Consider the following 24,193-nt stretch of genomic DNA (forward strand, 5'->3'; position numbering starts at 1 on the left):
TCTAGTATCACAGATGAACTAACCTGAAGGGTTTCCTTTAGTGTGGCCATGAGGTATGGATCTGCCCCATTCTAAAAGTGATAGCACTGTAAATAGGCATTGCTAGCATGAAGGCATTTAGTCTTTTAATGCCATTATAAATTCTTTTAATTATTTTATTCAACAGCTGTGCCCTCTGATGACACCACAACATACAACTTTTCTTTTGCTCACATTCAGTGGGTTTTTGGCTATATCATGTCATATGTGTACAGAGGGGCTGAACATACTGGAATATGGTAGCTGGCCCTTACTAGTTGTGAATCAAACCAAAACCAAGAATCAAATGCACCTGTACCATGAGAACATTCCAATTCAAACTCTGCATCATGTGCCCATAGTTATTTAGTAGTGAAAAAAAGAATGTAGGTTACTGATTTTGGATACTATTATAAGTAAAGTTATCTTTAATAGATTTATTACTCCTTTATAAATTAGAGTCCTTAGGAGCTTGTGTAATTCTCCAGAAATTAAAATTCAAGATTGTGCGTTCTGGGCTCTGAGTGACTTTCAGCTGGAGATTTATTTTGAGCTCTTTAAAGTGTCTATGAAATGTTCCTTTTCACAGCATGGGTTCTCTGCAAGGCACCCTGGTCAAGTCTTCCATCTGAGGCATTCCTCCTTTGTTTACAGGAAGGGGGACTTTGCTTAGAGCAAATCGTGCACTGAAGAACACGATTAACACAGTTATGTATGGAGTTCTGCCTTAAATACTAGCTCTGCCAGATGTGCTTTGTTTACTTTAAAAATGCATATCACCCTTTGTTGTTTAAAGTGACTTTCAAATCATGGGTAATCTGGGAAAATGTGTTTAAGGGTTGCAGGATAGTGCTTTCAGTTTATCATGTGCGGAGGCATGAACACGGACTGTAAACGTGGACTGCCAGAGTTGGGTTTACTGCCCTGAGTAGTCCCTTTCGCTTCAGTATGACTATTTGCTGGATTAAGCACTATATCCGGTACTCTCTGATTTCAGGATCAGGCCCTGAATTAGAAAACAGTTCCATCCCTTTGTTCTTTGTAATGTCCCAGATCCTTGGCTGTGCTGCTCAGCCGCTTGTGACACACCACCAGCACAACCCAGCCCCAACGCCCTCGTGTACAGCCCCAGGAAGATCACCCCACTTTGGTGGGATGCACCACCTGTGGCACAGAGGTCCCTATTCTTCCTCTGCCCTCCACTGTTGACATCAGGGGGGAAGACTGGAGAGAAAAGGGCACGGCCAGCATGTCCCTCTGCCCTTTTAATTGTCAGCTGTATCAGTACCTGGTAGGCTGCTCTAATTTACACCAGGCACCAATCTGGCATGCTCACAACTCAGAATCAAAGGAATGCTGACCTGCATTCTGTGCTTCTCAGCCTCCTCTGAGGATCTGTACCAATATAGCCAATCGGCCCTTCTTGTTCATGTTCTAAAGGCCAGATTCTCATCTGGTTTAAATCAGCATAGCTCCAAATTAGTGTAGTTATGCCAATATACATCAGCCAACAATGTGGCCCAAATATCCAGTATCCTTGAGCCTCATCTGCTGTTTTGGAGCTCTTCCTCATATTGTTCAACCACTGATGGCACTTAATGATTAGCAGAGTAGGTCGTTCAGTGTCTGTTTAGAGAACCAATTCCAGCCTATAAACTTATCTGAGTACCAAAACATTATGAAAACTGGTACTCCCTTATTGAGGCAGAATGTACCTGATAGCCAGGCTAAAATTCACAATGAGAATTTAAGGAGTTTGAACAAAAGTGGGAAAATTCCTTAAAGTTAAAACACTGGTGCAGCACCAACAGTGCCAACACCAGTGGAAATGCTAGTGGGGGCTGGCTAACAGTGTTTCTACCACCATGCTATCTACCCTGCTAAGGGCAGGTCTAGAGGACAGAAGGGTGAGCATGCTGGCAGCTGGTCAGTATTATCAGTGCCATCAATAATGGAAAAAGAAAAGGAGTACTTGTGGCACCTTAGAGACTAGCAAATTTATTAGAGCATAAGCTTTTGTGAGCTACAGCTCACTTCACATCCGATGAAGTGAGCTGTAGCTCACGAAAGCTTATTCTCTAATAAATTCGTTAGTCTCTAAGGTGCCACAAGTACTCCTTTTCTTTTTGCGAATACAGAGTAACACAGCTGCTACTCTGAAACCTATCACTAATGGAAGAATTCTCTAAAATTCTGAATGAAAACTGGCCATAGACAGCATCTGCCACCTAACCTCCACCTCTCATTTGGCATCAGTTTGTTCTGGGAAGAAGACAAAGCTATTTGCCTGATAATTTGTTTGTTATATCAGTAAGTCATTACTCACCACACAGAGGTGTATTAAGTTATTAAATTAATGGAAAAGTTACAATGACTCTTTGAACATTTTTAGAATCCTGACAAAGAATTTCCAGTAGCAGCTTGAAGTTGGAGATTACTGTAAATATCATAAAATAAGCTAGCTAATAAGTCATATAGTAACTGTATGTGTGACATGGCTAAGAGAAATATATTTACTCCATGTTTACTTGTGTTTTAGGTAAGGAGATAAGGAAAGGATCTGGCTTGAATGAGTTGCTAAATATCCATAACTCTGCAAAGGTGGTGAATGTAAAAGATCCAGAACCTGGAATGTGGACGATTAAGGTATTAACTTATTGTTTCTGTGTATGATGTGCAGTCACTACTTTTGATGGCAGTAGAATTAAAACTTTGCCCAGGTAATAGAAAAATTAGAGAGTTATTTTTGGTCAATTCCTGCCTGCTTGTCCTTTTCCTGTACACAGGAGCAAAACACAGTGATCACGGTGTGTTTTTGCTGTGCTGTCAGAGAGCATGTGCAGGGGGAGACTGCTGCTTTATGGCTCTCTGTGCACAGTGGGACATGTGATAGAAAGGGAATACAATGTGCAGGCCAAGGATTTGGTTTGTAGGCTTATAAACTGTGCAGACAATCTTTTATTTGATGCATTGCTCTATGAATGAACATTGAATAGAGAGTGTAAGTCCCCATCCTTCAAACCTTCAAGCAGACAAGTAAATTTACACATGTGAGTATTGTCATTGCATATGCATTCATAGGATTGGGCCTTAAAAGATTTAGACCTGGTGTACACTAGAAAATTAGGTCAGCCTAACTACCTTGATCAGAGGTGTGAGAAATCCACACACCTCTAAGCAGCATAGTTAAGCCAACCAAAGTCCTGATGTAGATAGTGCTAGGCAACCTAGTTACTGCCTCTCAGAGAGGTAGATCATCTACACCAGGGGTGGCCAAACATTTTGGCCAGAGGGCCACATCGGCATTGCGAAACTCTATGGAGGGCTGGGTAGGGAAGGCTGTGCCTCCCCAAATGGCCTGGCTCCTGCCCCCTATCCTTCCCCTCCCACTTCCTGTCCTCTGACTGCCCCTCCTCAGAACCCCTGACCCATCCAATGCCCCCTGCTCCTTGTCCTCTAACCGCCCCCCCTGAGACCCCTGACTCTAACTGCCCCCCCGGGACCCCACCTCCTATCCAACCCCCACTGCTGCCTGTCTCCTGACTGCCCCGACCCCTATCCACACCCCCGACCCCTGACAGGCCCCCCAGGCTCCCACGCATATCTAACCTCCCCTGTTCCCCATCCCCTGACTGCCCCCTGGAACGCCTGCCCCTTATCCACCCCCCACCCCCATCCCCCGCTGCCCGTCCCCTTACCATGCTGCTTAAAGTGGCAGCCCCACTATCTGGTCGGAGCCAGCCATTCTGCCCTTGCTGCCTGGCAGGAGCAGTAGGCCAGAGTGCTGGTGGCACGCTGAGGCTGTGGGGAAGAGAGAACAGCAGGGGAGGGGCCGGGGGCTAGCCTCCCCATCCGGGACCTCAGGGGCCGGGCAGGACAGTCCCGCGGGCTGTAGTTTGCCCTCCTCTGATCTACACTGATGGGAGAATCCTTTCTGTCAGCAAAGGTAGTGTTTATTAGAGCATAAGCTTTTGTGAGCTACAGCTCACTTCATCCGATGAAGTGAGCTGTAGCTCACGAAAGCTTATGCTCTAATAAATTTGTTAGTCTCTAAGGTGCCACAAGTACTCCTTTTCTTTTTGCGAATACAGAGTAACACGGCTGCTACTCTGAAACCTATCACTAATGGAAGAATTCTCTAAAATTCTGAATGAAAACTGGCCATAGACAGCATTTGCCACCTAACCTCCACCTCTCATTTGGCATCAGTTTGTTCTGGGAAGAAGAGAAAGTTATTTGCCTGATAATTTGATTCTTATATCAGTAAGAATACCCTATACTAAAGCATTACAGTGGCACTGCACCACTGTAGCATTGTAAGTGGAGACAAACCCTTAGAAACTAGATAGATGTAATACCAACTTGTTTAGCAGCAGTAACAGAACCTGAAATTGGTATTAAGTGAATGAAGGACCACTTTGAGAACACCTGTTCTTCTTTGAGTGGTGTCCCTGTAGGTGCTCCACTCTAGGTGTGCTTGTGCTCCCTGTGCCTTTGATTGGAGATTTTTCATAGCAGTGTCCATTCAGCCTGCAGATGCATGTTAATCTCATGTTCCATGCTGTTGTTATATAGCACGTCATGGGTGAACTGCTCTCAGTTCCTTCTCACCTGTCTTGGCCCGAGGTGGAGCTTTAGCAGTTGTCTTTTTTGAGTTTTACAGGAACTGTGACCCCTTAGCTCTTTTAGTAGTTAGTTTATTATAGTTGTTCTTAGCGGTACTTAGTAGTAGTTTCAGCTGTTGTAGTTTAAAAAAAAACTTAACCTCTTCCCCAAAATTATTTATTTATATAGCTTTTATATAGTTTCTCCTGGTTTCACACATTGTCTTTTGTGTCAGGAGGTAATCCTGGGGAGTGAGACACGCACGGTGTATCTGTTGCTTCAGGGAATCTCATATTTCCCAAAAGTGCAACTTCTGTCTGGCATTAAAATCTAGAGCCAGAAAAAATGGGGAGATCAAACTTGAACTCCTCATGATGGAGAGCTCACTAAGTGCGGCCTCTGATGCTGGCTAGGAGACACTCCCCCCACCTCTCATATGCCAGTCTCAGAGTAAAGTCTGCTGCCTTCACTGTCTCCAAACTGCACTCGTCAGGGGCATCTAAGAGGAACACCCAAGATTCTTCTCATAAGACTCCCAAAGACTGTCTCTCAAGTTCTCCAGGAAGAGAATCTACCTCAAAGGTGTCAAGGTCTCCAATGACTTCAGCCACTTTGATGCCCTCTGCTGTCTGATATCCATGAGACTGCTGGCCCCTGGGATACCAAGGGCATAGTTAAGTCTAAAGACTAAAAAAATCCCGGGTTCCAAGAGGTCCTCTTCTTCTCACTCGATATTGAAGAAGCCCGCTTTGGCTTCATCTGGACTCCCGTTGGAGCATTTGGGATTCACGGTACTGTCAACTCCCTCACCAACTGTCACTTCGATGCAGGCCATGGCCACAGTACCGACAACACTCTTGGTATTGCAGGAATTTCACTTTCCCTGAGACCTCGCTGTGTCTGAGATGCCTGACTCACATTGCTCAGCTCTTATATATTCTTGGTACTGAGGACCTCCAGATCTTCAGATTTTTGCCCAGTACAGACAGTTTCATGTCAGGTTTCTTCCGGTGGTCCACGATTTCAGAGTGACTTGGAAGAGGAGGATTCTGTTGAAGATCTTGCCTCAGTCTCTCAAATATCTCAGATACCAAGGTTCTCCACACCATCCCTATAGAGGCTGTCTTCCAGAGGTCTCTGAGGAAGTTGATCTTACTCCTGAGAGACATCCACAGCTACCATCTTACTGGTATGAGCACTCATGGATGCCTCCACCCATGCCATATATACCACCTCCTTGACCATACTGGGACCCTTGATTGGCCTATTACCAGCAATTCTCTAGGGCCTCAAGCACTTCCCATCGAAGAGATAAACAACCTTCATCACCCTCCCTCTCCCAGAGATTGAAACATCAGGAAAAACCCTTTGAGGAAGGTAGGGCTGATGAAGAGCTCTCTCCACTAGTTAACATCTCTTTTTCATTTCCGGATGAAGTGATCATGCCACCTCCACCATCTCTGGCTGATTATTTTAAACAGTTCTAAGAGGGTCACAGATTCTTTGCAGCTTCCTCTTGAGGAGATTAAAGAATCACATTGTAAGCTTCTTGACATCCTTCATACAGCTTAATCCTCTTGGAGCCTGGAAAGGTTATTTGGCAGACTCCGTCCTCAATTCCTCTCACATGCAAGAGAGCAGACAAAAAAATATTATGATTCCTCTTAGGACTCAGAATTTTATTTTCTGATCCGTCTCTTAACTCTTTAGTGGTTGAGGTGCTTAACAAATGTGGAAGGCAGCATCACGCTAAATCTCTGTCCTGTGATAAAGACCATAAGTACCTTGGCCTGTTCAGTAGGAAATCATATTCGTCTGCTACTTTACAGTTCAGAATTGCCAACTGCCAATTGTTAATGGCAAAGTACAACCATACAAATTATATCAAGCTGAACTCCTTTACTGGGTATCCATTCTACCAGCAGAACACAGAGAGCCATTACAGGCAATTATTGCAGAAGGCCACCTGGGCTCCAGAACATCTTTGCAGGCCTCTCTCAAAGCTGCAGATACTGCCATTTATTCAATTTCTATGGTGGTAGTTATGAGGAGGGCCTCCTGGCTTCAGCTCTCAGGATTTCCAAAGGAGATTTAGAATATGGTAGAAGACCCCACAGAGTCCCACCCCACTAAGTTCTTGGATTCCCAGAACCTCAATGCAAGAGAAAGGTTCCAGAGGAGAAAACCAGCCACTTCCCAAACTTCAACCCTCCACCTTGAAGCACCAATTTTCATGCGGTGGTCAAGATCCTGAACTGCCATCTCCTTTCATACCAACTGCAATGTTCCACCTGCCTTCTTCCCTTTAGCAACCACCTTTACCACTTCTGGCAGGATTGGGAGTCTATCACTAAGGACAAGTGGGTTTTGGGGATCATCTCCACAACAGACTCCATCCACTTAATTTCTCTTCCACCTGCCAAGCCTCCTTCCCCATCCCTCTTCAGGGACACCCCTCACGAGAATCTGCTATGACAGGAAATAGACTCTTCTTCTCTTGGGTGCTATAGAACTGATTCCCATGCAGCACAGAGGAAAGCGGTTTTATTCCAGGTATTTCCTGGTACCAAAAGGAATGGTGGTTGGAGACCCAGCCTAGATTTAAGGCCACTCAACACCTTTGTGAAGGCAGAAAAATTTAAAATAATGGCACTTGCAGCAGTAGTTCTGTCACTGGACCAAGGGGATTGGTCCTCAGCCCTCGAACTCCAGGATGCATATTTCCATATAGCAGTCCACCCATCCCACAAAAGGTTCCTAAGTTTTACTGTCCATCAGGACCACTTTCAGTACAGGGTGCTCTTTTTTGTCCAAACATCTGCCCCAAGGGCCTTTTCAAAGATTATGTCAGTAGTAGCATCACATCTCCACAGCGAAAGAATTCTGGTATTCCTTTACCTAGACTATTGGCCTCTGAAAGGTTGGTCCTTGGATGTAACTTCATGGGCAACTTGCAAAGCCGTAGACTTCTTTCTCAAATTGGACCTGCAATTGTACATTCAAAAAATCCACCTTAACCCTTGTGCAAAAGTTAGAATTCATAGGAGCTCATCTTGATTCAGAGCCTATCTCCCAACTAACAGATTTATGGCCCTATCCAACATAGTCAATACAATCCAGATCACTTCTCAAATTCCCAGTCGAGAGCTATCTTCAGCTGTTGGGGCATATGGCCGCTGCTACTTTCATTATAGACCATACAAGACTGCAAATGTGATGCCTTTGGGGGTGGCTCAGGACCGTTTAGTCACAGAAGAGACAGTCTAACTACACTACTTTCCATACCCATCTTCGTAAAGGAATCTCTCAATTGGTGGAAATACCCTCATAATGTTTGTGCGGGAGTCCCTTTCACCTGTCCTTCTCCCAGCAGTTATCATAACAACAGATATACCACTGTTGGGGTGGTGTAACTGTGCCGTTGTGGGTCACAATTGAGAATACCAAATTCAGGACAAATTGCTGAGAAATAGGGCAGACACATCCCCAAACTGGTGGTTATTCTCCCTTAAGATATACCAAACCAGCAAAAAAAGTAAACTTCTGTTTCACCACACTGGCTAACAAGAAGTCAGAACTGCAGTTTCCTTAGGTATTCCAGTCCTTGTATCACCACCAAAAACATTAGATTTAAAGATGAGTGGTTCTTTCAAACCAATTTCATCAAATAAAAGGTTCTTCTGATCCCAAAGGACCAGCCACACATCCAGGTCAATATACAACTCAGATCTTACCCAATAATCACACTGTTGCCAAACCTTTAGTATCTAAAATCTAAACGTTTATTTATAAAAAAAAAAAAAAAAAAAGAAAGGTGAGAGTTAAAATTGGTTAAAGGAATCAAATACACACAATATTTGCAAAGTTCTTGGATCAGGCTTTGTAGCAGTGATGGAATAAACTGCTAACTTGTTAAGTCACTGATTGCTTCCAAATCATTGGAAGGTCCTCAGTCCCTTGGTTAGAATCCTTCCATTATTATAAGTTCATAGTCCAGAGGTTTGAGCAGGAAGGAGAGAAAATGGAGATGATTCCAGGGCCTTTTATAGCTTCTATCATGTGGAGGGAAATCTATTGTTTCAAACAAAGCCCTCCACACAGCTAGTGGAAAATTACAGGTAGCAAAATGGTTTTTGGGGTCACATGGGCAAGTCAAATTTCCATGTAGGATTTCGCTTAGTCACAGCAGAACCATGCGCCATACTCTAGTTCTTCACATGAAAGTCCATCAGGCGTGGATGGGCGTCTTCCATGGTCTATTGTGAGTTAAGTGTTCCTCGATGGGCCACTAAACTTGAATGGTCTCTTCAAGATGTACAGGCTAAATACCTTGTGAGTATTTTTCTACAAAAGAAAAAGGATACTAAGCTATCTAAACTACTACATGCCACAAGGGGCCACAACAGTGTTAATCTATCCAACTATACTCTTAACCCAGCAGAAGAATCTGTCCTGTCTTGGGGCCTCTCCTTTTGCCCTTCCACCCCCACGAACATAATACAGTACTGTGGTGACCTAGAATCCTATTTTCGACGTCTCCGACTCAAGGAATATTTCCAACACACCTCTGACCAACATATTAACCCACAGAGACCTTCCTACTAAGACTACAAAAAGAAGGATTCTGGGTGGACTCCTCCTGAAGGTCGAAACAGCAGACTGGACTTCTACATAGAGTGCTTCCGCTGACGTTCACAGGCTGAAATTGTGGAAAAGCAGCATCACTTGCCCCATAACCTCAGCCGTGCAGAATACAATGCCATCCACAGCCTCAGAAAGAACTCTGACATCATAATCAAAAAGGCTGACAAAGGAGATGCTGTCGTCATCATGAATAGGTCGGAATATGAACAAGAGGCTACTAGGCAGCTCTCCAACACAACTTTCTACAAGCCATTACCCTGTGATCCCACTGAGAGTTACCAAAAGAAGCTACAACATTTGCTCAAGAAACTCCCTGAAAAAGCACAAGAACAAATCCGCACAGACACACCCCTGGAACCCCGACCTGGGGTATTCTATCTGCTACCCAAGATCCATAAACCTGGAAATCCTGGACGCCCCATCATCTCAGGGATTGGCACCCTGACAGCAGGATTGTCTGGCTATGTAGACTCCCTCCTCAGGCCCTACGTTACCAGCACTCCCAGCTATCTTCGAGACACCACTGACTTCCTGAGGAAACTACAATCCATTGGTGGTCTTCCTAAAAACACCATCCTAGCCACTATGGATGTAGAAGCCCTCTACACCAACATTCCACACAAAGATGAACTACAAGCCATCAGGAACAGTATCCCCGATAATGTCACGGCTAACCTGGTGGCTGAACTTTGTGACTTTGTTCTCACCCATAAATATTTCACATTTGGGGACAATGTATACCTTCAAATCGGCGGCACTGCTATGGGTACCCGCATGGCCCCACAGTATGCCAACATTTTTATGGCTGACTTAGAACAACGCTTCCTCAGCTCTCGTCCCCTAATGCCCCTACTCTACTTGCGCTACATTGATGACATCTTCATCATCTGGACCCATGGAAAAGAAGCCCTTGAGGAAATCCACCATGATTTCAACAATTTCCATTCCACCATCAACCTCAGCCTGGACCAGTCCACACAAGAGATCCACTTCCTGGACACTACGGTGCTAATACGCGATGGTCACATAAACACCACCCTATATCGGCAACCTACTGACCGCTATTCCTACCTACATGCCTCTAGCTTTCATCCAGATCATACCACACAATCCATTGTCTACTGCCAAGCTCTACGATATAACCACATTTGCTCCAACCCCTCAGACAGACACAAACACCTACAAGATCTCTATCATGCATTCTTACAACTACAATACCCACCTGCTGAAGTGAAGAAACAGATTGACAGAGCCAGAAGAGTACCCAGAAGTCACCTACTACAGGACAGGCCCAACAAAGAAAACAACAGAACACCACTAGCCATCACCTTCAGCCCCCAACTAAAACCTCTCCAACGCATCATCAAGGATCTACAACCTATCCTGAAGGACGACCCATCACTCTCACAGATCTTGGGAGCCAGGCCAGTCCTTGCTTACAGACAGCCCCCCAACCTGAAGCAAATACTCACCAGCAACCACACACCACACAACAGAACCACTAACCCAGGAACCTATCCTTGCAACAAAGCCCGTTGCCAACTCTGTCCACATATCTATTCAGGGGACACCATCATAGGGCCTAATCACATCAGCCACACTATCAGAGGCTCGTTCACCTGCGCATCTACCAATGAGATATATGCCATCATGTGCCAGCAATGCCCCTCTACCATGTACATTGCTCAAATTGGACAGTCTCTACGTAAAAGAATAAATGGACACAAATCAGACGTCAAGAATTATAAAATTCAAAAACCAGTCGGAGAACACTTCAATCACTTTGGTCATTCGATTACAGATCTAAAAGTGGCAATTCTTCAACAAAAAGTCTTCAAACACAGACTCCAACGAGAGACTGCTGAATTGGAATTAATTTGCAAACTGGATACAATTAACTTAGGCTTGAATAGAGACTGGGAATGGATGAGTCTTTATACAAAGTAAAACTATTTCCCCATGTTATTTCTCCCCCTTACCCCACCCCCCACTGTTCCTCAGATGTTCTTGTTAACTGCTGGAAATAGCCTACCTTGCTTGTCACCATGAAAGGTTTTCCTCCTTTCCCCCTCCTGCTGCTGGTGATGGCTCATCTTAATTGATCACTCTCCTTACTGTGTGTATGATAAAACCCATTGTTTCATGTTCTCTGTGTGTGTATATAAATGTCCCCACTGTATTTTCCACCAAATGCATCCGAAGATGTGAGCTATAGCTCACGAAAGGTTATGCTCTAATAAATTGGTTAGTCTCTAAGGTGCCACAAGTACTCCTTTTCTTTTTGTGAATACAGACTAACACAGCTGCTACTCTGATACTTTGTGAGTGTTACCACAGGAGTAAACATATTTGAAATACAGGTTGTGATGGGTTCAGTCACAGAGACCCCCTTGGGACTGCCACCTGATGTGCCGAGACTACCTCTGAGCCCATTTTCCCTGCCAGCTTGGGATTTTAGAACCCTGCTTTATTGAGCCAGTCTGCTGAAAATACAGACCCATGTCTGAACTATGTTCCCCAAAGCTGCAGACTTTAAGAAGTGCTCCTGTCTCCAGCACCCAGATACCCAGTTCCCAGTGGGATCCAAACCTGAAATAAATCCATTTTACTCTATATAAAGCTTATGCAGAGTAAACTCATAAATTGTCCACCCTCTATAACACTGATAGAGAGATATGCACAGCTGTTTGCTCCCCCAGGTGTTAATTACTTACTCTGGGTTAATTAATAAGCAAAAAGTGATTTTATTAAGTATAAAAAGTATGATTTAAGTTCCAAGTAATAACAGATAGAACAAAGTAAGTTACCAAGCAAAATGAAACAAAACACGTAAATCTAAGCCAAATACATTAAGAAACTGCATATAGGTAAATCTTACCCTTAGAGATGTTCCAGTCAGCTTCTTTCAAAGACTGGACTCCTTTCTAGTCTGGGTCCAACAATCACTCACACCCCTGTAGTTACTGTTCTTTGTTCCAGTTTCTTTCAGGCATCTCTTGGGGGGTGGAGAGGCCATCTCTTAAGCCAGCTGAAGACAAAATGGAGAGGCTTCCAGGGCCTTTTATATTCTCTCTCTCTTGTGGATGAAAACCTCTTTGTTCTTCTGTGCAAAGTCACAGCAACAAGATGGAGTTTGTAGCCACCTGGGCAAGTCACATGTCCATAAATGATTCAGCTTTTTACAGGCTGACACCATTGTTTACATGTTAGTTTGAACGTTCCCAGGAAAGCTCAGATGTGGATAGGTGTCTCCCAAAGTCCATTGTCAGTTAATTGTTTCTTGATTGGGCTCTTACTGAGAATAGTCCTTTCTCAAGAAGTTGACCAAATGCTTCACTGAGGCTACTTAGAATCAAACACATTGAGATACAAGTATATAGCCAATATTCATAACTTCAAATGCAAAAGTGATACACACATACAGACAGCATAATCATAACCAGCAAACTCCATAGACATCCCACTTGACCTCCTCTGTACAAGACCAGGTGCAACCATAAAACCCTGGTTGCAACAATGATCTATACGGTCACAGTTCATGCCAATAACATCAGACAGGTATAGAGCCAATACTCATAACTACAAATACAAACATGATACATGCATACCAATAGCATAATCATATTCAGCAAATCATAACATTTCCATAGACACCTTACTTGACATACTTTGTACAAGATTTGTTGTAATTATATAACAGTGGTAGCAACAATGATCTACATAGTCATATTTTAATCAGATAATGTCACAGGTGGGGAGTGCATCTAGACACCCACATGGCACAAGGCAGGTGGATGCTTCAGAAAACCACTCTGCACATCAACTTCCTGGAACTCAGGGCAGACAGATACGCCCATCTTCAATTTCTACCACTAATCAGGGGCAAACATATAAAGGTCATGACAGACAGCATGTCATGCATGTTCTTTATCAAACAACAAGGAGGGGCAAGGTCCCCCTCCCTTTGCGCCAAGGCTGTCAAGCTTTGGAACTGATGCATATGCAATCAGATTGTCATTATAGCAGCTTACCTCCCAGGAGTTCAGAATTTGACCATGGACACACTCAGCAGGCACTTCTCTCAAGACCGTGAGTGGGAGATAGATTCTTACTTGCCTTCATATTCTAGCAATAGGGCACCCCTCAAATAGAACTGTTCACCATGATGGTAAACAAGAAATGCAACCAGTTCTGCTCCAGAGGCAGACTGGGTCACTGATCCTTGGGGGATGGCTTTCACCATTGGTGGTTGTTGGGTCTACTGTACACGTCCGTCCCCCAACTCCTGTAATATCCAAAGTTCTATTTAAAATAAAAAAGGACAAAGCCAGAATTGTTATAACGGCTGAGTGGATCACTTGATGATTACCTTTCTGTTCATTCCTTCTGAAGCACCTGGTATTGGCCACTGTCAGAAGACAGGATACTAGTCTAGATGGACCTTTGTTCTGACCTTGTATGGTCATAAGAGTCCTGATATGTCTCAGACAAACTTGGTTTCCTTACCTGATACAGCTGGCCATATACTCACTGATCAGTCTCCACGCCACTCCTCATCTCCTTTCCCAGGAAGGTAGGAAGATCCTTCACCCTAATTTTAGGGTTCTTTGGCCCAAAGCAGGCTGGTTGATGGTTCACAGGATTAGAGATGACCTGTTTAGAGGAAGTAAAAAGAGTGCTATTACGGAGCAGAAAACAATCTACACACTGCACTTGCTTACAAAAATGGACAAGATTTGCCTGCTGGGGTGATCTCAAACACATTCCACCTACAGCTTGATAGTTATCAGATATACTTGACTACATTCTAGAAATAAAAAACTCAGGGCTGTCTCTGAGTTCCATTAGAGTTCACCTCTCAGCCATCACAGCTTTCCATTCATGGATCAGTGTTCACATCGCATTCCCTGTCAGTACGCAGCCCAAGCTGGGGAAGCTAACAATCCAACCAGTGGAGCAAATTTGGTGTTGAATTTTGGTCATGTGCCACCTGTGTCACATTGCATATATGCTCAGAAGAAGATTCTCTAATAAAAGGTTATTCTGTATTCCTCAACCCAATGATGATGAGGTTCCTCAGGCAGGACTTGGAAATCTCTTTCCACCAATCAAATGTCCCACTCTGGATTGGGATCTCAATCTGGTTCTTAAACATCTTATAAAATCTCCATTTGAACTGATGGCTCCCTGCTCACTCCTCCATTTCTCGATGAAGACAGCATTTCTGATAGCTATCCTGGGAGCTCAACAAGTTGGAGAAATAGAGGTTCTTATGGCATATTCTCCTTTCATAATATCTTTTTCAAAGACAAGGTCACATTATGACCACACCCCAAGTTTTTACAAAAGATATCTTCCAAGTTCCATATTAACCAACCCGTTCACCTTCCAATCTTCCATCCTAAAACTCACCTAGATAAAGAGGAGGAATTGTTACACACACTTCATATCAGAAGAGTATGATCTTCTATCTTGACCAGACTAAACTTTTCAGAAAGACTAAATTATTTGTTTTGATTGCAGACAGATCTGTAAATAGACTTTCCAAGTGGATATCTGACTGCATTAGCTGTTGCTACCAATCTTGTAATCTCCAAGCACCCTCAGACATACAAACTCACTCTACAAGATTTATTTCCATTTCTGCAGCCTTTCTTAAAAATGTTCCCATCATTGAACTATGTAGAGCTGTGATGTGGACCTCTATATGTATCTTTGCTGAGCACTATGCAATAACTCACGGCTCAGCTTTTGGTGCTGCGTTGAGCTCAGCTATACTTTCTTTAATACTGGACTCTACTCCAAAGCCTGCTCCTCCTTAAAGAGAGTTGCCTGGAAGTCACCTAGAGGGGACCACCTATAGGGACACTACTCAAAGAAGAAGAAATGGTTACTCACCCTGTGTTGTTCTTTGAGATATGTGTCCCAGTGGGTGCTTCACTACCTGCCCTCCTTCCTCTCTACTTCAGAGTTCTCTGCTATGGAGTTTTGTGGTAGAGAATGAACTGAGGATAGTTCGCCTACACAGTGCTATATAACAGCACAGAGCTTGAGATTGAGTAACGCATGCACAGGCCGAATGGATCTCCGATCAAAGGTGCAGTGGAAACAAGTGTACTGAGAGTGGAGCACCCACAGGGACACGCATCTTGAAGAGCCATAGTTACTGCACAGGTGAGTAACCATTTCTTTACATCTAGTAACTACTGTAAGGCCTGGTCTATGCATAAAGTTGAACTGCTTAAACTAAAGCATGAATTTAGTAGTTAAAACAGTGTAACAGTTTTACTGTTGTAACAGTGTGTAGACAAGCCTAAGTGTGTATGTGTAGATTAGAACAAGTGATTAAGGTTATGTTGGGATTAGCATGTTAGCTAACTCTGACCTATCAACTACCTTCACATACTGTATACTCAGGTTAGCACATTTAATTCATTTGTCTTGAACCAGCTAAATCAAGGTAAAAGGTGTTATCCAAAACTCAGGAACTGGTAGTAATGGGGACTTTAACTTCCCAGACATCTATTGGAAAAGTAATGCAGCAAAACACAAAATGTCCAGTAAGTTCTTGAAATCTGTTGTGGACAACTTCTTGTTTCAGAAGATGGAAGAGGTAACCAGGGGGACAGCCATTTTAGATTTTATTCTGACTGACAGGGAGAAATATTAAATTTTATTAATGCTTGTATACAGATGTTAGATATCTCAATATTAAGATGTGTGAACTTGAGTGCGTGGTATTAAATGAAGATATTGATATAAGAGGCATCACAGAAACTTGATGAAACAATAATGGTCAATGGTACATGGTAATACCAGGGTACAAAATATATAGGAACAACAGAGTAGGTCACACTAGAGGAGGAGTGGCATTATACATGAAAGAAAGCATAGAGTCAAATATAGTAAAAATCCTTAAAAGAATCAAATTGTACCATAAAATCTCCGTGGTTAGAAATTCCATGCTCGAACAATATACCACTGACCACCTGTCCATGATAGTGACAGTGATTGTAAAATGCCAAGAGACATTAGAGAGACTACAAAAACAGAAAACCGAATAATAACGGGTGATTTCAACTAAGCCCCTGTTGACTGAGTATATGTCAACTCAGGACAGGATGCAGAGACAAATTATGTAGACACCATTAAAGAATGTTTATTGGAGCAGCTAGTCATGGAACCTACAAGGGGAGAGTCAATTCCTGATCTAGTTCTAAGTGGAGCACAAGATATGGTCCAAGAAGTGAATATAGTTCAATTGCTCAATAATGGCAACCATAATATAATTAAATTTAATATAGTCATAGGGAGGAAATACCAAAGTAGCATTTAACCACAGTAGCATTTTACTTCAGAAAGAGGACCTACACAAAAATGAGGAAGCTAGTTTAAACAGATATTAAAAGGAACAGTCGCAAGGATGAAATGCCTGCAAACTGCATGGAAACTATTAAAAATGCCATAATAGAGGCTCAAAATAAAGGTATACTCCAAATTAAAAAAATGTAAGAGGACCAAAAAATGCCAGCATGGCTAAAGAGCAGAGGAAAAGAGGCAGATAGAGGCAAAAAATTGGAAATCAAATCCTAATGAGGAAAATCGAAAGGAGCATAAACTCTATCAAGTCATGTGTAAAAGTATAATTTGAAGAGCAACTAGCAAAAGACACAAAAACTAACACACAATTATTTTTTGAAATACACCAGAAGCAGGAAGCCTGTCAATCAATCAGTGGGCCACTGGATAATCAAGGTACTAAATGAGCACTCAAGAAGATATAACAGTTGCAAAGAAGCTAAATTAATTTTTTGCTTTGGTCTCACTGCAGAGGATGTGTGGGAGCCATGTGTGGGAGCCACACCTGAGCCATTTTTTTTAGGTGACAAATCTGAGAAAGTGTCCCAGATTGCAGTATCAATAGAAGAGGGTTTGGAACAAATTGATAAATTAAACAGTAATAAGTCACCAGGACCAGATGGTATTCAACCAAGAGTTCTGAAGAAACTGAGATATGAAACTGAAGAACTACATACACTAAATGTGATATGTAACCCATCACTTAAATCAGCCTCTGTACCAGATGACTAGAAGATAGCTAATGTAACTCCAATTTTTAAAAAAGTCTCCAGAATACATCCTGGCAATCACAGGCCAGTAAGCCTAATTTCAGAACCAGTCATGTTGGTTGAAACTATCATAAAGAACAGAATTATCAGACATATAAATGAACATGCTTTGATGGGGAAGAGTCAACATGGGTTTTGCAAAAGTATGTCATGCCTCACCAATCTATTAGAATTCTTTGAGGGGATCAACAAACATGTGAGCAAGGGTAATCCAGTTGATATAATGTATTTAAACTTTCAGAAAGATTTTGACAAGGTCCCACAACAAAGGCTCTTAAGCAAATTAAGCAGTCATGGGATAAGAGGGAAGGTCCCCTCATGCATCAGAAACTGGTTAAAAGACAGGAAACAAAGGGTAGGAATAAATTGTTAGTTTTCACTGTGGAAAGAGGTAAATAGCATTGTCCCCCAAGGATCTGTATTGGGGCCTATGCTGTTCAACATACTCATAAATGATCTGGAAGAGGGTAAACAGTAAGGTGGTAACATTTTGCAGATGATACAAAATTACTCAAATCCAGAGCTGACTGCAAAGAATTACAAAGGGATCTCACAAAACTGGGTAACTGGGCAACAAAATGGCAGCTGAAATTCAATATTGATAAATGCTAAGTAATGCACATTAGAAAATATAATTACAACTATACGTACAAAATGATGGGGGTCTAAATTAGCTGTTACCACTCAAGAAAGATCTTGGAATCATTGTGGATAGTTCTCTGAAAACATATGTTTTAAACATATGTTCAGTGTGCAGCAGCAGTCAAAAAAGCTGACATGTTAGGAACTATTAGGAAAGGAAGAGATGATAAGACAGAAAATATCATAATGCTACTATATGAATCCCTGGTTCACCCACACCTTGAATACTTTGTGCAGTTCTGGTTGCCTCATCTCAAAAAAGATATGTTAGACTTGGAAAAGTTACAGACAGAAGGGCAACAAAATGATTAAGGGTATGGAACAGCTTCCATACCAGGAGAGATTAAAAACACTGGGACTGTTCATCTTAGAAAAGAGATGACTAAGGGGTGATAGGATAAAGGTCTATAAAATCATGAATGGTACAGAGAAAGTGAATAAGGAAGTGTTATTATCCCTTCACATAACCCAAGAACCAAGGGTCACTCAATGAAATTAATAAGCATCAGGTTTAAAATAAACATAAGGAAGTACTTCTTTACACAATGCACTGTTAACCTGTGGAACTCATTGCCAGGAGATGTTGTGAAGGCCAAAAGTTTAACTGGGTTCAAAAAAGAATTAGATAAATTCACAGAGGATAGGTTCATCAATGGTTAATTAAATCGGTGCAAGTCCTAAGTGTGGCCATAAATCAGAGGCAAGAGTAAATTGAATTGCACTGTACCAAGGCTAGTTGTCTCCAGTCATGCCAGTTAAGCAAATATTCTGTTTGTCAGAGTGCCATTAAGTGGATACATATATGTTTAAACAAGGAGATTCCATCCTGCCACAGCCCTGATGAAGAATGCACACAATGCTCCTGGCAGATGCTAATAGCAGCACTCGCCTTTGTTCCAATGACAAGATGGTATGAGGATAAGTCCCTGGCTCCTTCTTCCACTCTGCATCAGTCAATAGAACTGACCTTCTGCTGAAGGGTGCACTCAATACACTTTCAAGGTGGTGAGGCTGCCAGTATGTATTTTCTGGGCACCAAGGAGAAATGCTGGCAGAGAACCAAAATTTCTCTAGGGGGTCCTGCTGCCCTCCTTCCCCCATCCTGGGACAGGTCTTAAAAGCCACAGTCTATCCCATAATAAAATAGATATTTCAATATACATGGTATATCACTTTGGTTAACAAAAGCCTTCCAACACAGATCAAAGATGAAGTCCGTACTTCAAACTGTACTTTAAAGGTACTATTTCCGCAGGTTGGCTTGGAAATAGCTTGTAATCTTTATTTACTAGCTCCATAATAGAAGCTTTGGTAGGTGATTGTATTTAATTACTCCTTAAGGTCTTGCTGGTGACAAGTTACAGGCCATTAACACAATTCCAGACCTGTTAAGATAAAAAGGCTTGTCAGCAAGGCATAGAAGGAGGCAATCCCATTGAGAAGAGATAGCAATGAGATATCCTTAAGCACTGTTTTGTTTTCCTACAAGGCAGGAATTGTGAATCAAAAAAGCCTTGCAGTTTTTCTGTTGGAGGATATTGCAGAAGCTTCCTGCTGATTTAGGTTAAATGGCTGTTCACACAAGGCCGAAGAAGAAAAAGAAGAAAGAAGGAGTCAATAGAAAGGCTTGTAATTATTGTGAACAAGAGAGTTTTTAAATGGCCATTATAATTACCCATTTACAGCCTCCAAGCCAAATCCGGCTGTTTAGATGGAGTGTAATGATAAAGCCAGAAAAAATCCCGTTTAATGAACACATCCTTTGAAATCTACTTTTAATGCAAAATTGATGTCTCTATAGTAACCTGTAAATAACAATTTGTAAATAGTATCGTACAATTAGCACATCCCCTCCCCCATCTGCTAGCTATGGTGGTTTGAATTTTCTCAGCTTGCATGGAACAAATTATATAAAAATCAAAAAACTGTCTGATACCACATTTCTTAATTTAAATAAAAATACCTCTTTATTCATCACCTACATACATTTTGAATTATTTTTTGTTTTGTTTTTTTGTTTGTAATAATGTTCCTGGAATGTTCCAAGTCTTGCAAATGTTTGTGCAATGAGTACGTGTTTGCACAAAATTTCACATAGCAAATGCTTATGCAGCTGTCTTTACATCTTTTTGATTTCCTTCCTTCTATTTATAAAACATTCAGCCATCCAATCAAGGAGCAAAAACGTTAATATGTGACTTCAGTGACCCATCATGCAACACAAATAGGCAAGAAAACAACGTCTGAAAACAATCCAACAGGGTTAAATTTGTTCCTAGATGTTTGTACAACATTTAGCACAATGGGGCAAAGATCCTGATTAAGGCCTCCAGGCTGTACAATAATAAAAAAGGTTATTACTAAAAATAACAGTGTTTTAAAACCATTTTTAGTAATAATCAATGTCACTAATACTCAAGTATCTGGATAATTTACTAACAGAAATATTCGTCAGATGTATTATTTGTTATGAATAGTTCACTGAGTTTTGATCGTTGGCCTGTTTTGCTTGCATTAATATTTTACAGCATCTGAAGAAGTCAGGGAAAGCTTTTCAAAATTTTTAATTGTGCTATAAATGTCTTATACAGATGTCGTATAAAACTATGAAAAGAAAACTTTGTTACTACATTTGTCCAAAGAACATTTAACAGCCAATTAACGCTTGATAACAGAAGTTATTTGGTACTGCATTTAATATTACTTTGTATCCTTTAATATTGTTAACAGCTGGTTTATATTAAAAAGACTTTACATAGTGATTTTCTGAGGTGAAAAGCTAACTAATAGAAATAAATAGTGGTCATTCCGGTAAGACAGACACCAATTTGTCATAGTGTCTAGATGGCTGATTGTCCAGGCAGCCGGTTATGATAAACAACTGCTTCATCTAAAAATAATCGTGAGCAGAGTTTTCACTAGATCTAAGAAATTATACATTTATGACTAGATAAAATAATTCCTCTCAATCTGTACTCCCAATAGAATGAGGAGATTTAATAGAGAATTTACTTCGTAGATAAAAATGTACATTTCAGGCTGCATTCTCTATGCATGAAGTTTAGAGAAGACTCTGCAGATTAATGTTTAATCATAGCGTAATGAACCCTTCATCAATCTTTCCCTCCTGTGCAATCTTTTTGTACTTTTTCTATGTGAAATAGATTTTTCTTGATTAAAAAATTTAAAAGGTAGTTCCATAAGCAGCAAGGCACAGTGTGTGCACAGAGTGGGTGAATGCAAAGAGCCCTGGCCTCTTGTGTTCTTCGGAAATCACTACCTTTCCTTCCAGGCATACAGTGCTGCTAGATACCCCAAATAGGCTGGAACAGGATCGGGGCAGGACTTGGGCCTTTGACATGAGCCAGTCTTTCTCTGAATGGATTAAGGGTCTCATGGTGCAACACTTTGTAAGTTGTTGGAACTTCTGCTCTCGGTTGCGCTCTGTTAGGGTTTCAGAATGGTTCTGGTTGACTCAGTCAGAATGCCTGTGTGGGGAAAAAACCCTGGGTGGAGCACCTCTGCATAGCAGTCTTCCAAAGCAGGCTTTGGCTGTAAAAGCCAGAATTTAGCTTTTAATATATAATATCAGCTGATGCACACTTCTTATTCATATAATTATTGGATATTCAATGTCCATGATGTTTTCATCTGCTTCATTGCTAAAGCTTGAGTGACGTTTGTTTAAAAAGAGCATTTATTGTCTAATGGAAATACAAGGGTAAATATGTTTTCTTGACACAGGAAGTAAACCCATGAATTATGGGGCATTATTTACACTAATTTATACTAATCTTTTGCTATCTTCTGTTTTTTTGTTTGTTAGTTTGTTGTTTGTTTTTTGCTTTACAAAATTACCCGTATACTTTATAACTGTCTAATCTTGATTGCTTTGCTCAAACACGTCCCCCCATTAGAGTCATATAACTATGTCCAGCAATATTTGGCCTCCTGTGGATGCCCATCATAATATGTCCTAGAGGCATATTACTTTCATTCAGTCTCTCTTTGCACAAGTACTAAATTCAGAAGGGTTCGTTATCTAGAACAAAGGCTTTTAAATGGTTCATTTTGTTTATAACATCTGATATCTTCTTACTCCATTTTTCGTGATACTTAAAGTCTACTGAGCTCAATGGATGCTACAAAGGACTGCAAAGCTTGAAGTGCAAAGTGCTCCAACAGTGTTTCAATTCAATATTTTTCAGACATCCAGCAGTGGAAGACACTCTGTTCGTATAACAGGTCTCAGTACTATTGATTTTCGAGCTGGTTTTTCTAGAAAGCCAACCCTAGATTTCAAAAAAGCATCCAGCAGACCAGTGCAAGGTCAGTTTGTGCTCTGTTTCTACTGTATTTAATTGTTTGGGGAGGCAGTATTCTCAGTGCCTAGGGAAGAAATATATATTTTATGTGGTTCTCTATAATTAGGCCTCTGCTGAAACTCAGACCAACATTGACAGGTTCCAAAGGGAGCCATGCCCTGTCCTTAATTCCATTCATGATGTCATTACCTGTTGTGCCCCATGATACTATGATATGCTTGTGTATTAGAGTTTTTATGTTTTATAAATCCCAATGTTTTTATTTCTGTTATGGCTCAGAGTTACAACTTCCCTTCTTTTACTTTTAGAGACTGTAAAATGTTTCAATTTGGCCCCTCGGGGTGTGGGGGAGGGAGTTAATGAGGCAGCCTTATAAGCACCTGTTGGAAATTAATGACAGGTTTCAGAGTAGCAGCCCTGTTAGTCTGTATTCGCAAAAAGAAAAGGAGTACTTGTGGCACCTTAGAGACTAACAAATTTATTTGAGCATAAGCTTCCGATGAAGTGAGCTGTAGCTCACGAAAGCTTATGCTCTAATAAATTTGTGAGCTGTAGCTCATGAAAGCTTATGCTCTAATAAATTTGTTAGTCTCTAAGGTGCCACAAGTACTCCTTTTCTTGTTGGAAATTAGTAATTGAATCCTAAATAAAGCACATCATGTTATCAGTGCTAACACACTGTTTTCCGATGAAGTGAGCTGTAGCTCACGAAAGCTTATGCTCTAATAAATTTGTTAGTCTCTAAGGTGCCACCGGTACTCCTTTTCTTTTTGCGGACACTGTTTTGTGTTTCTTAACAGCTGGTAGAGAGTGCTTTAAACTGAATTGTGTATATTTACTCAGGGCTGAAGACAAACATCTACAGAGTTTAACCTTTTCTTATGTTTTGTTAACACTTACAATATATTTCTGTTTTCATAGGAATACCTACCTATGTGCTGTTGAATACAACAGGTATCTCTCTTCCAGCGAGAGTTGACCGTCTAGAACTTCTGAGTATCACAGGGGAGCTTCTTAAGACAATGCCTGTGAAATACTATCCTGATCGAAAACCCTATGGAATATGGAATATTACTGACTTCATCCCACCAAACGAAGCCTTTTTTGTTAAAATAATGGGGTATGACAAGGATGATTATCTCTTCCAGAGAGTGTCAAGTGTTTCATTTTCTAGTATTGTTCCTGGTAAGATTTATTTTATTTTATTTTACTTGAGTGAACATTTATTATGCCTGAATTAATGGAATGGATGACTTATGGTTTTTTTCTACTTGCCCATATAATGAGGAAAACTTGTCTTACCCCATTGCCTACAAAACTTGCAACTTGATACAATGCAATCTGAGCATCTTGGAGGATCTACTAAGGAGAATTTTAGTCAGATATTGAATTTCTTGTGAAGTAATCTAACAAGTGTTGAAACTACAGCTTGCCTTGTCTACATTGAAATTTTAACATGAATTTTCCCAGAGGGAAGACAAGGTCATGGAGAGAAAACATTTGAATAATAGAGGAAGATACTGTATGTACAGTAGTGTGTGGGGGAAATTGTGTTCTACTTTCACATGTAAGAGCTTGCCAAACTATTCAAGAACTGCCAGAAAGAAACATTTTTCTACACAATATTTTGACTTAATTTCATTTCTATTTTCTAGGTAAAAATTTGTCATTATAGAAATAGGTGTGAGAGGGAATTAAGAAATAAACCTCCAACTCTAGCAGTTGTTGCTATAGAGCCAGAACTAGCAAGGAAAGAATATTCAGGGTCTGATCCTGAAAAGTGCTGCAAACCACCTGATAGATGCTTGGGCCCCTCAGATCCCATTCAGA

At 41.3% G+C, this 24,193-nt stretch overlaps 1 protein-coding gene across 1 annotated transcript in view; it reads left to right on the forward strand.

The window, feature by feature from the left end:
* Positions 1-24,193, forward strand: part of HMCN1 (hemicentin 1) — a 340,371-nt gene that overhangs the window by 91,959 nt on the left and 224,219 nt on the right. Inside the window, 3 exon segments of the mRNA XM_038414308.2 lie at positions 2,558-2,664; positions 22,247-22,367; positions 23,285-23,548. Of these exon segments, the coding sequence (XP_038270236.1) occupies positions 2,558-2,664; positions 22,247-22,367; positions 23,285-23,548 (492 nt within the window).

Source organism: Dermochelys coriacea, chromosome 8 (genome assembly GCF_009764565.3).
Source record: "Dermochelys coriacea isolate rDerCor1 chromosome 8, rDerCor1.pri.v4, whole genome shotgun sequence".
NCBI classification, from domain to species: Eukaryota; Metazoa; Chordata; order Testudines; family Dermochelyidae; genus Dermochelys; species Dermochelys coriacea.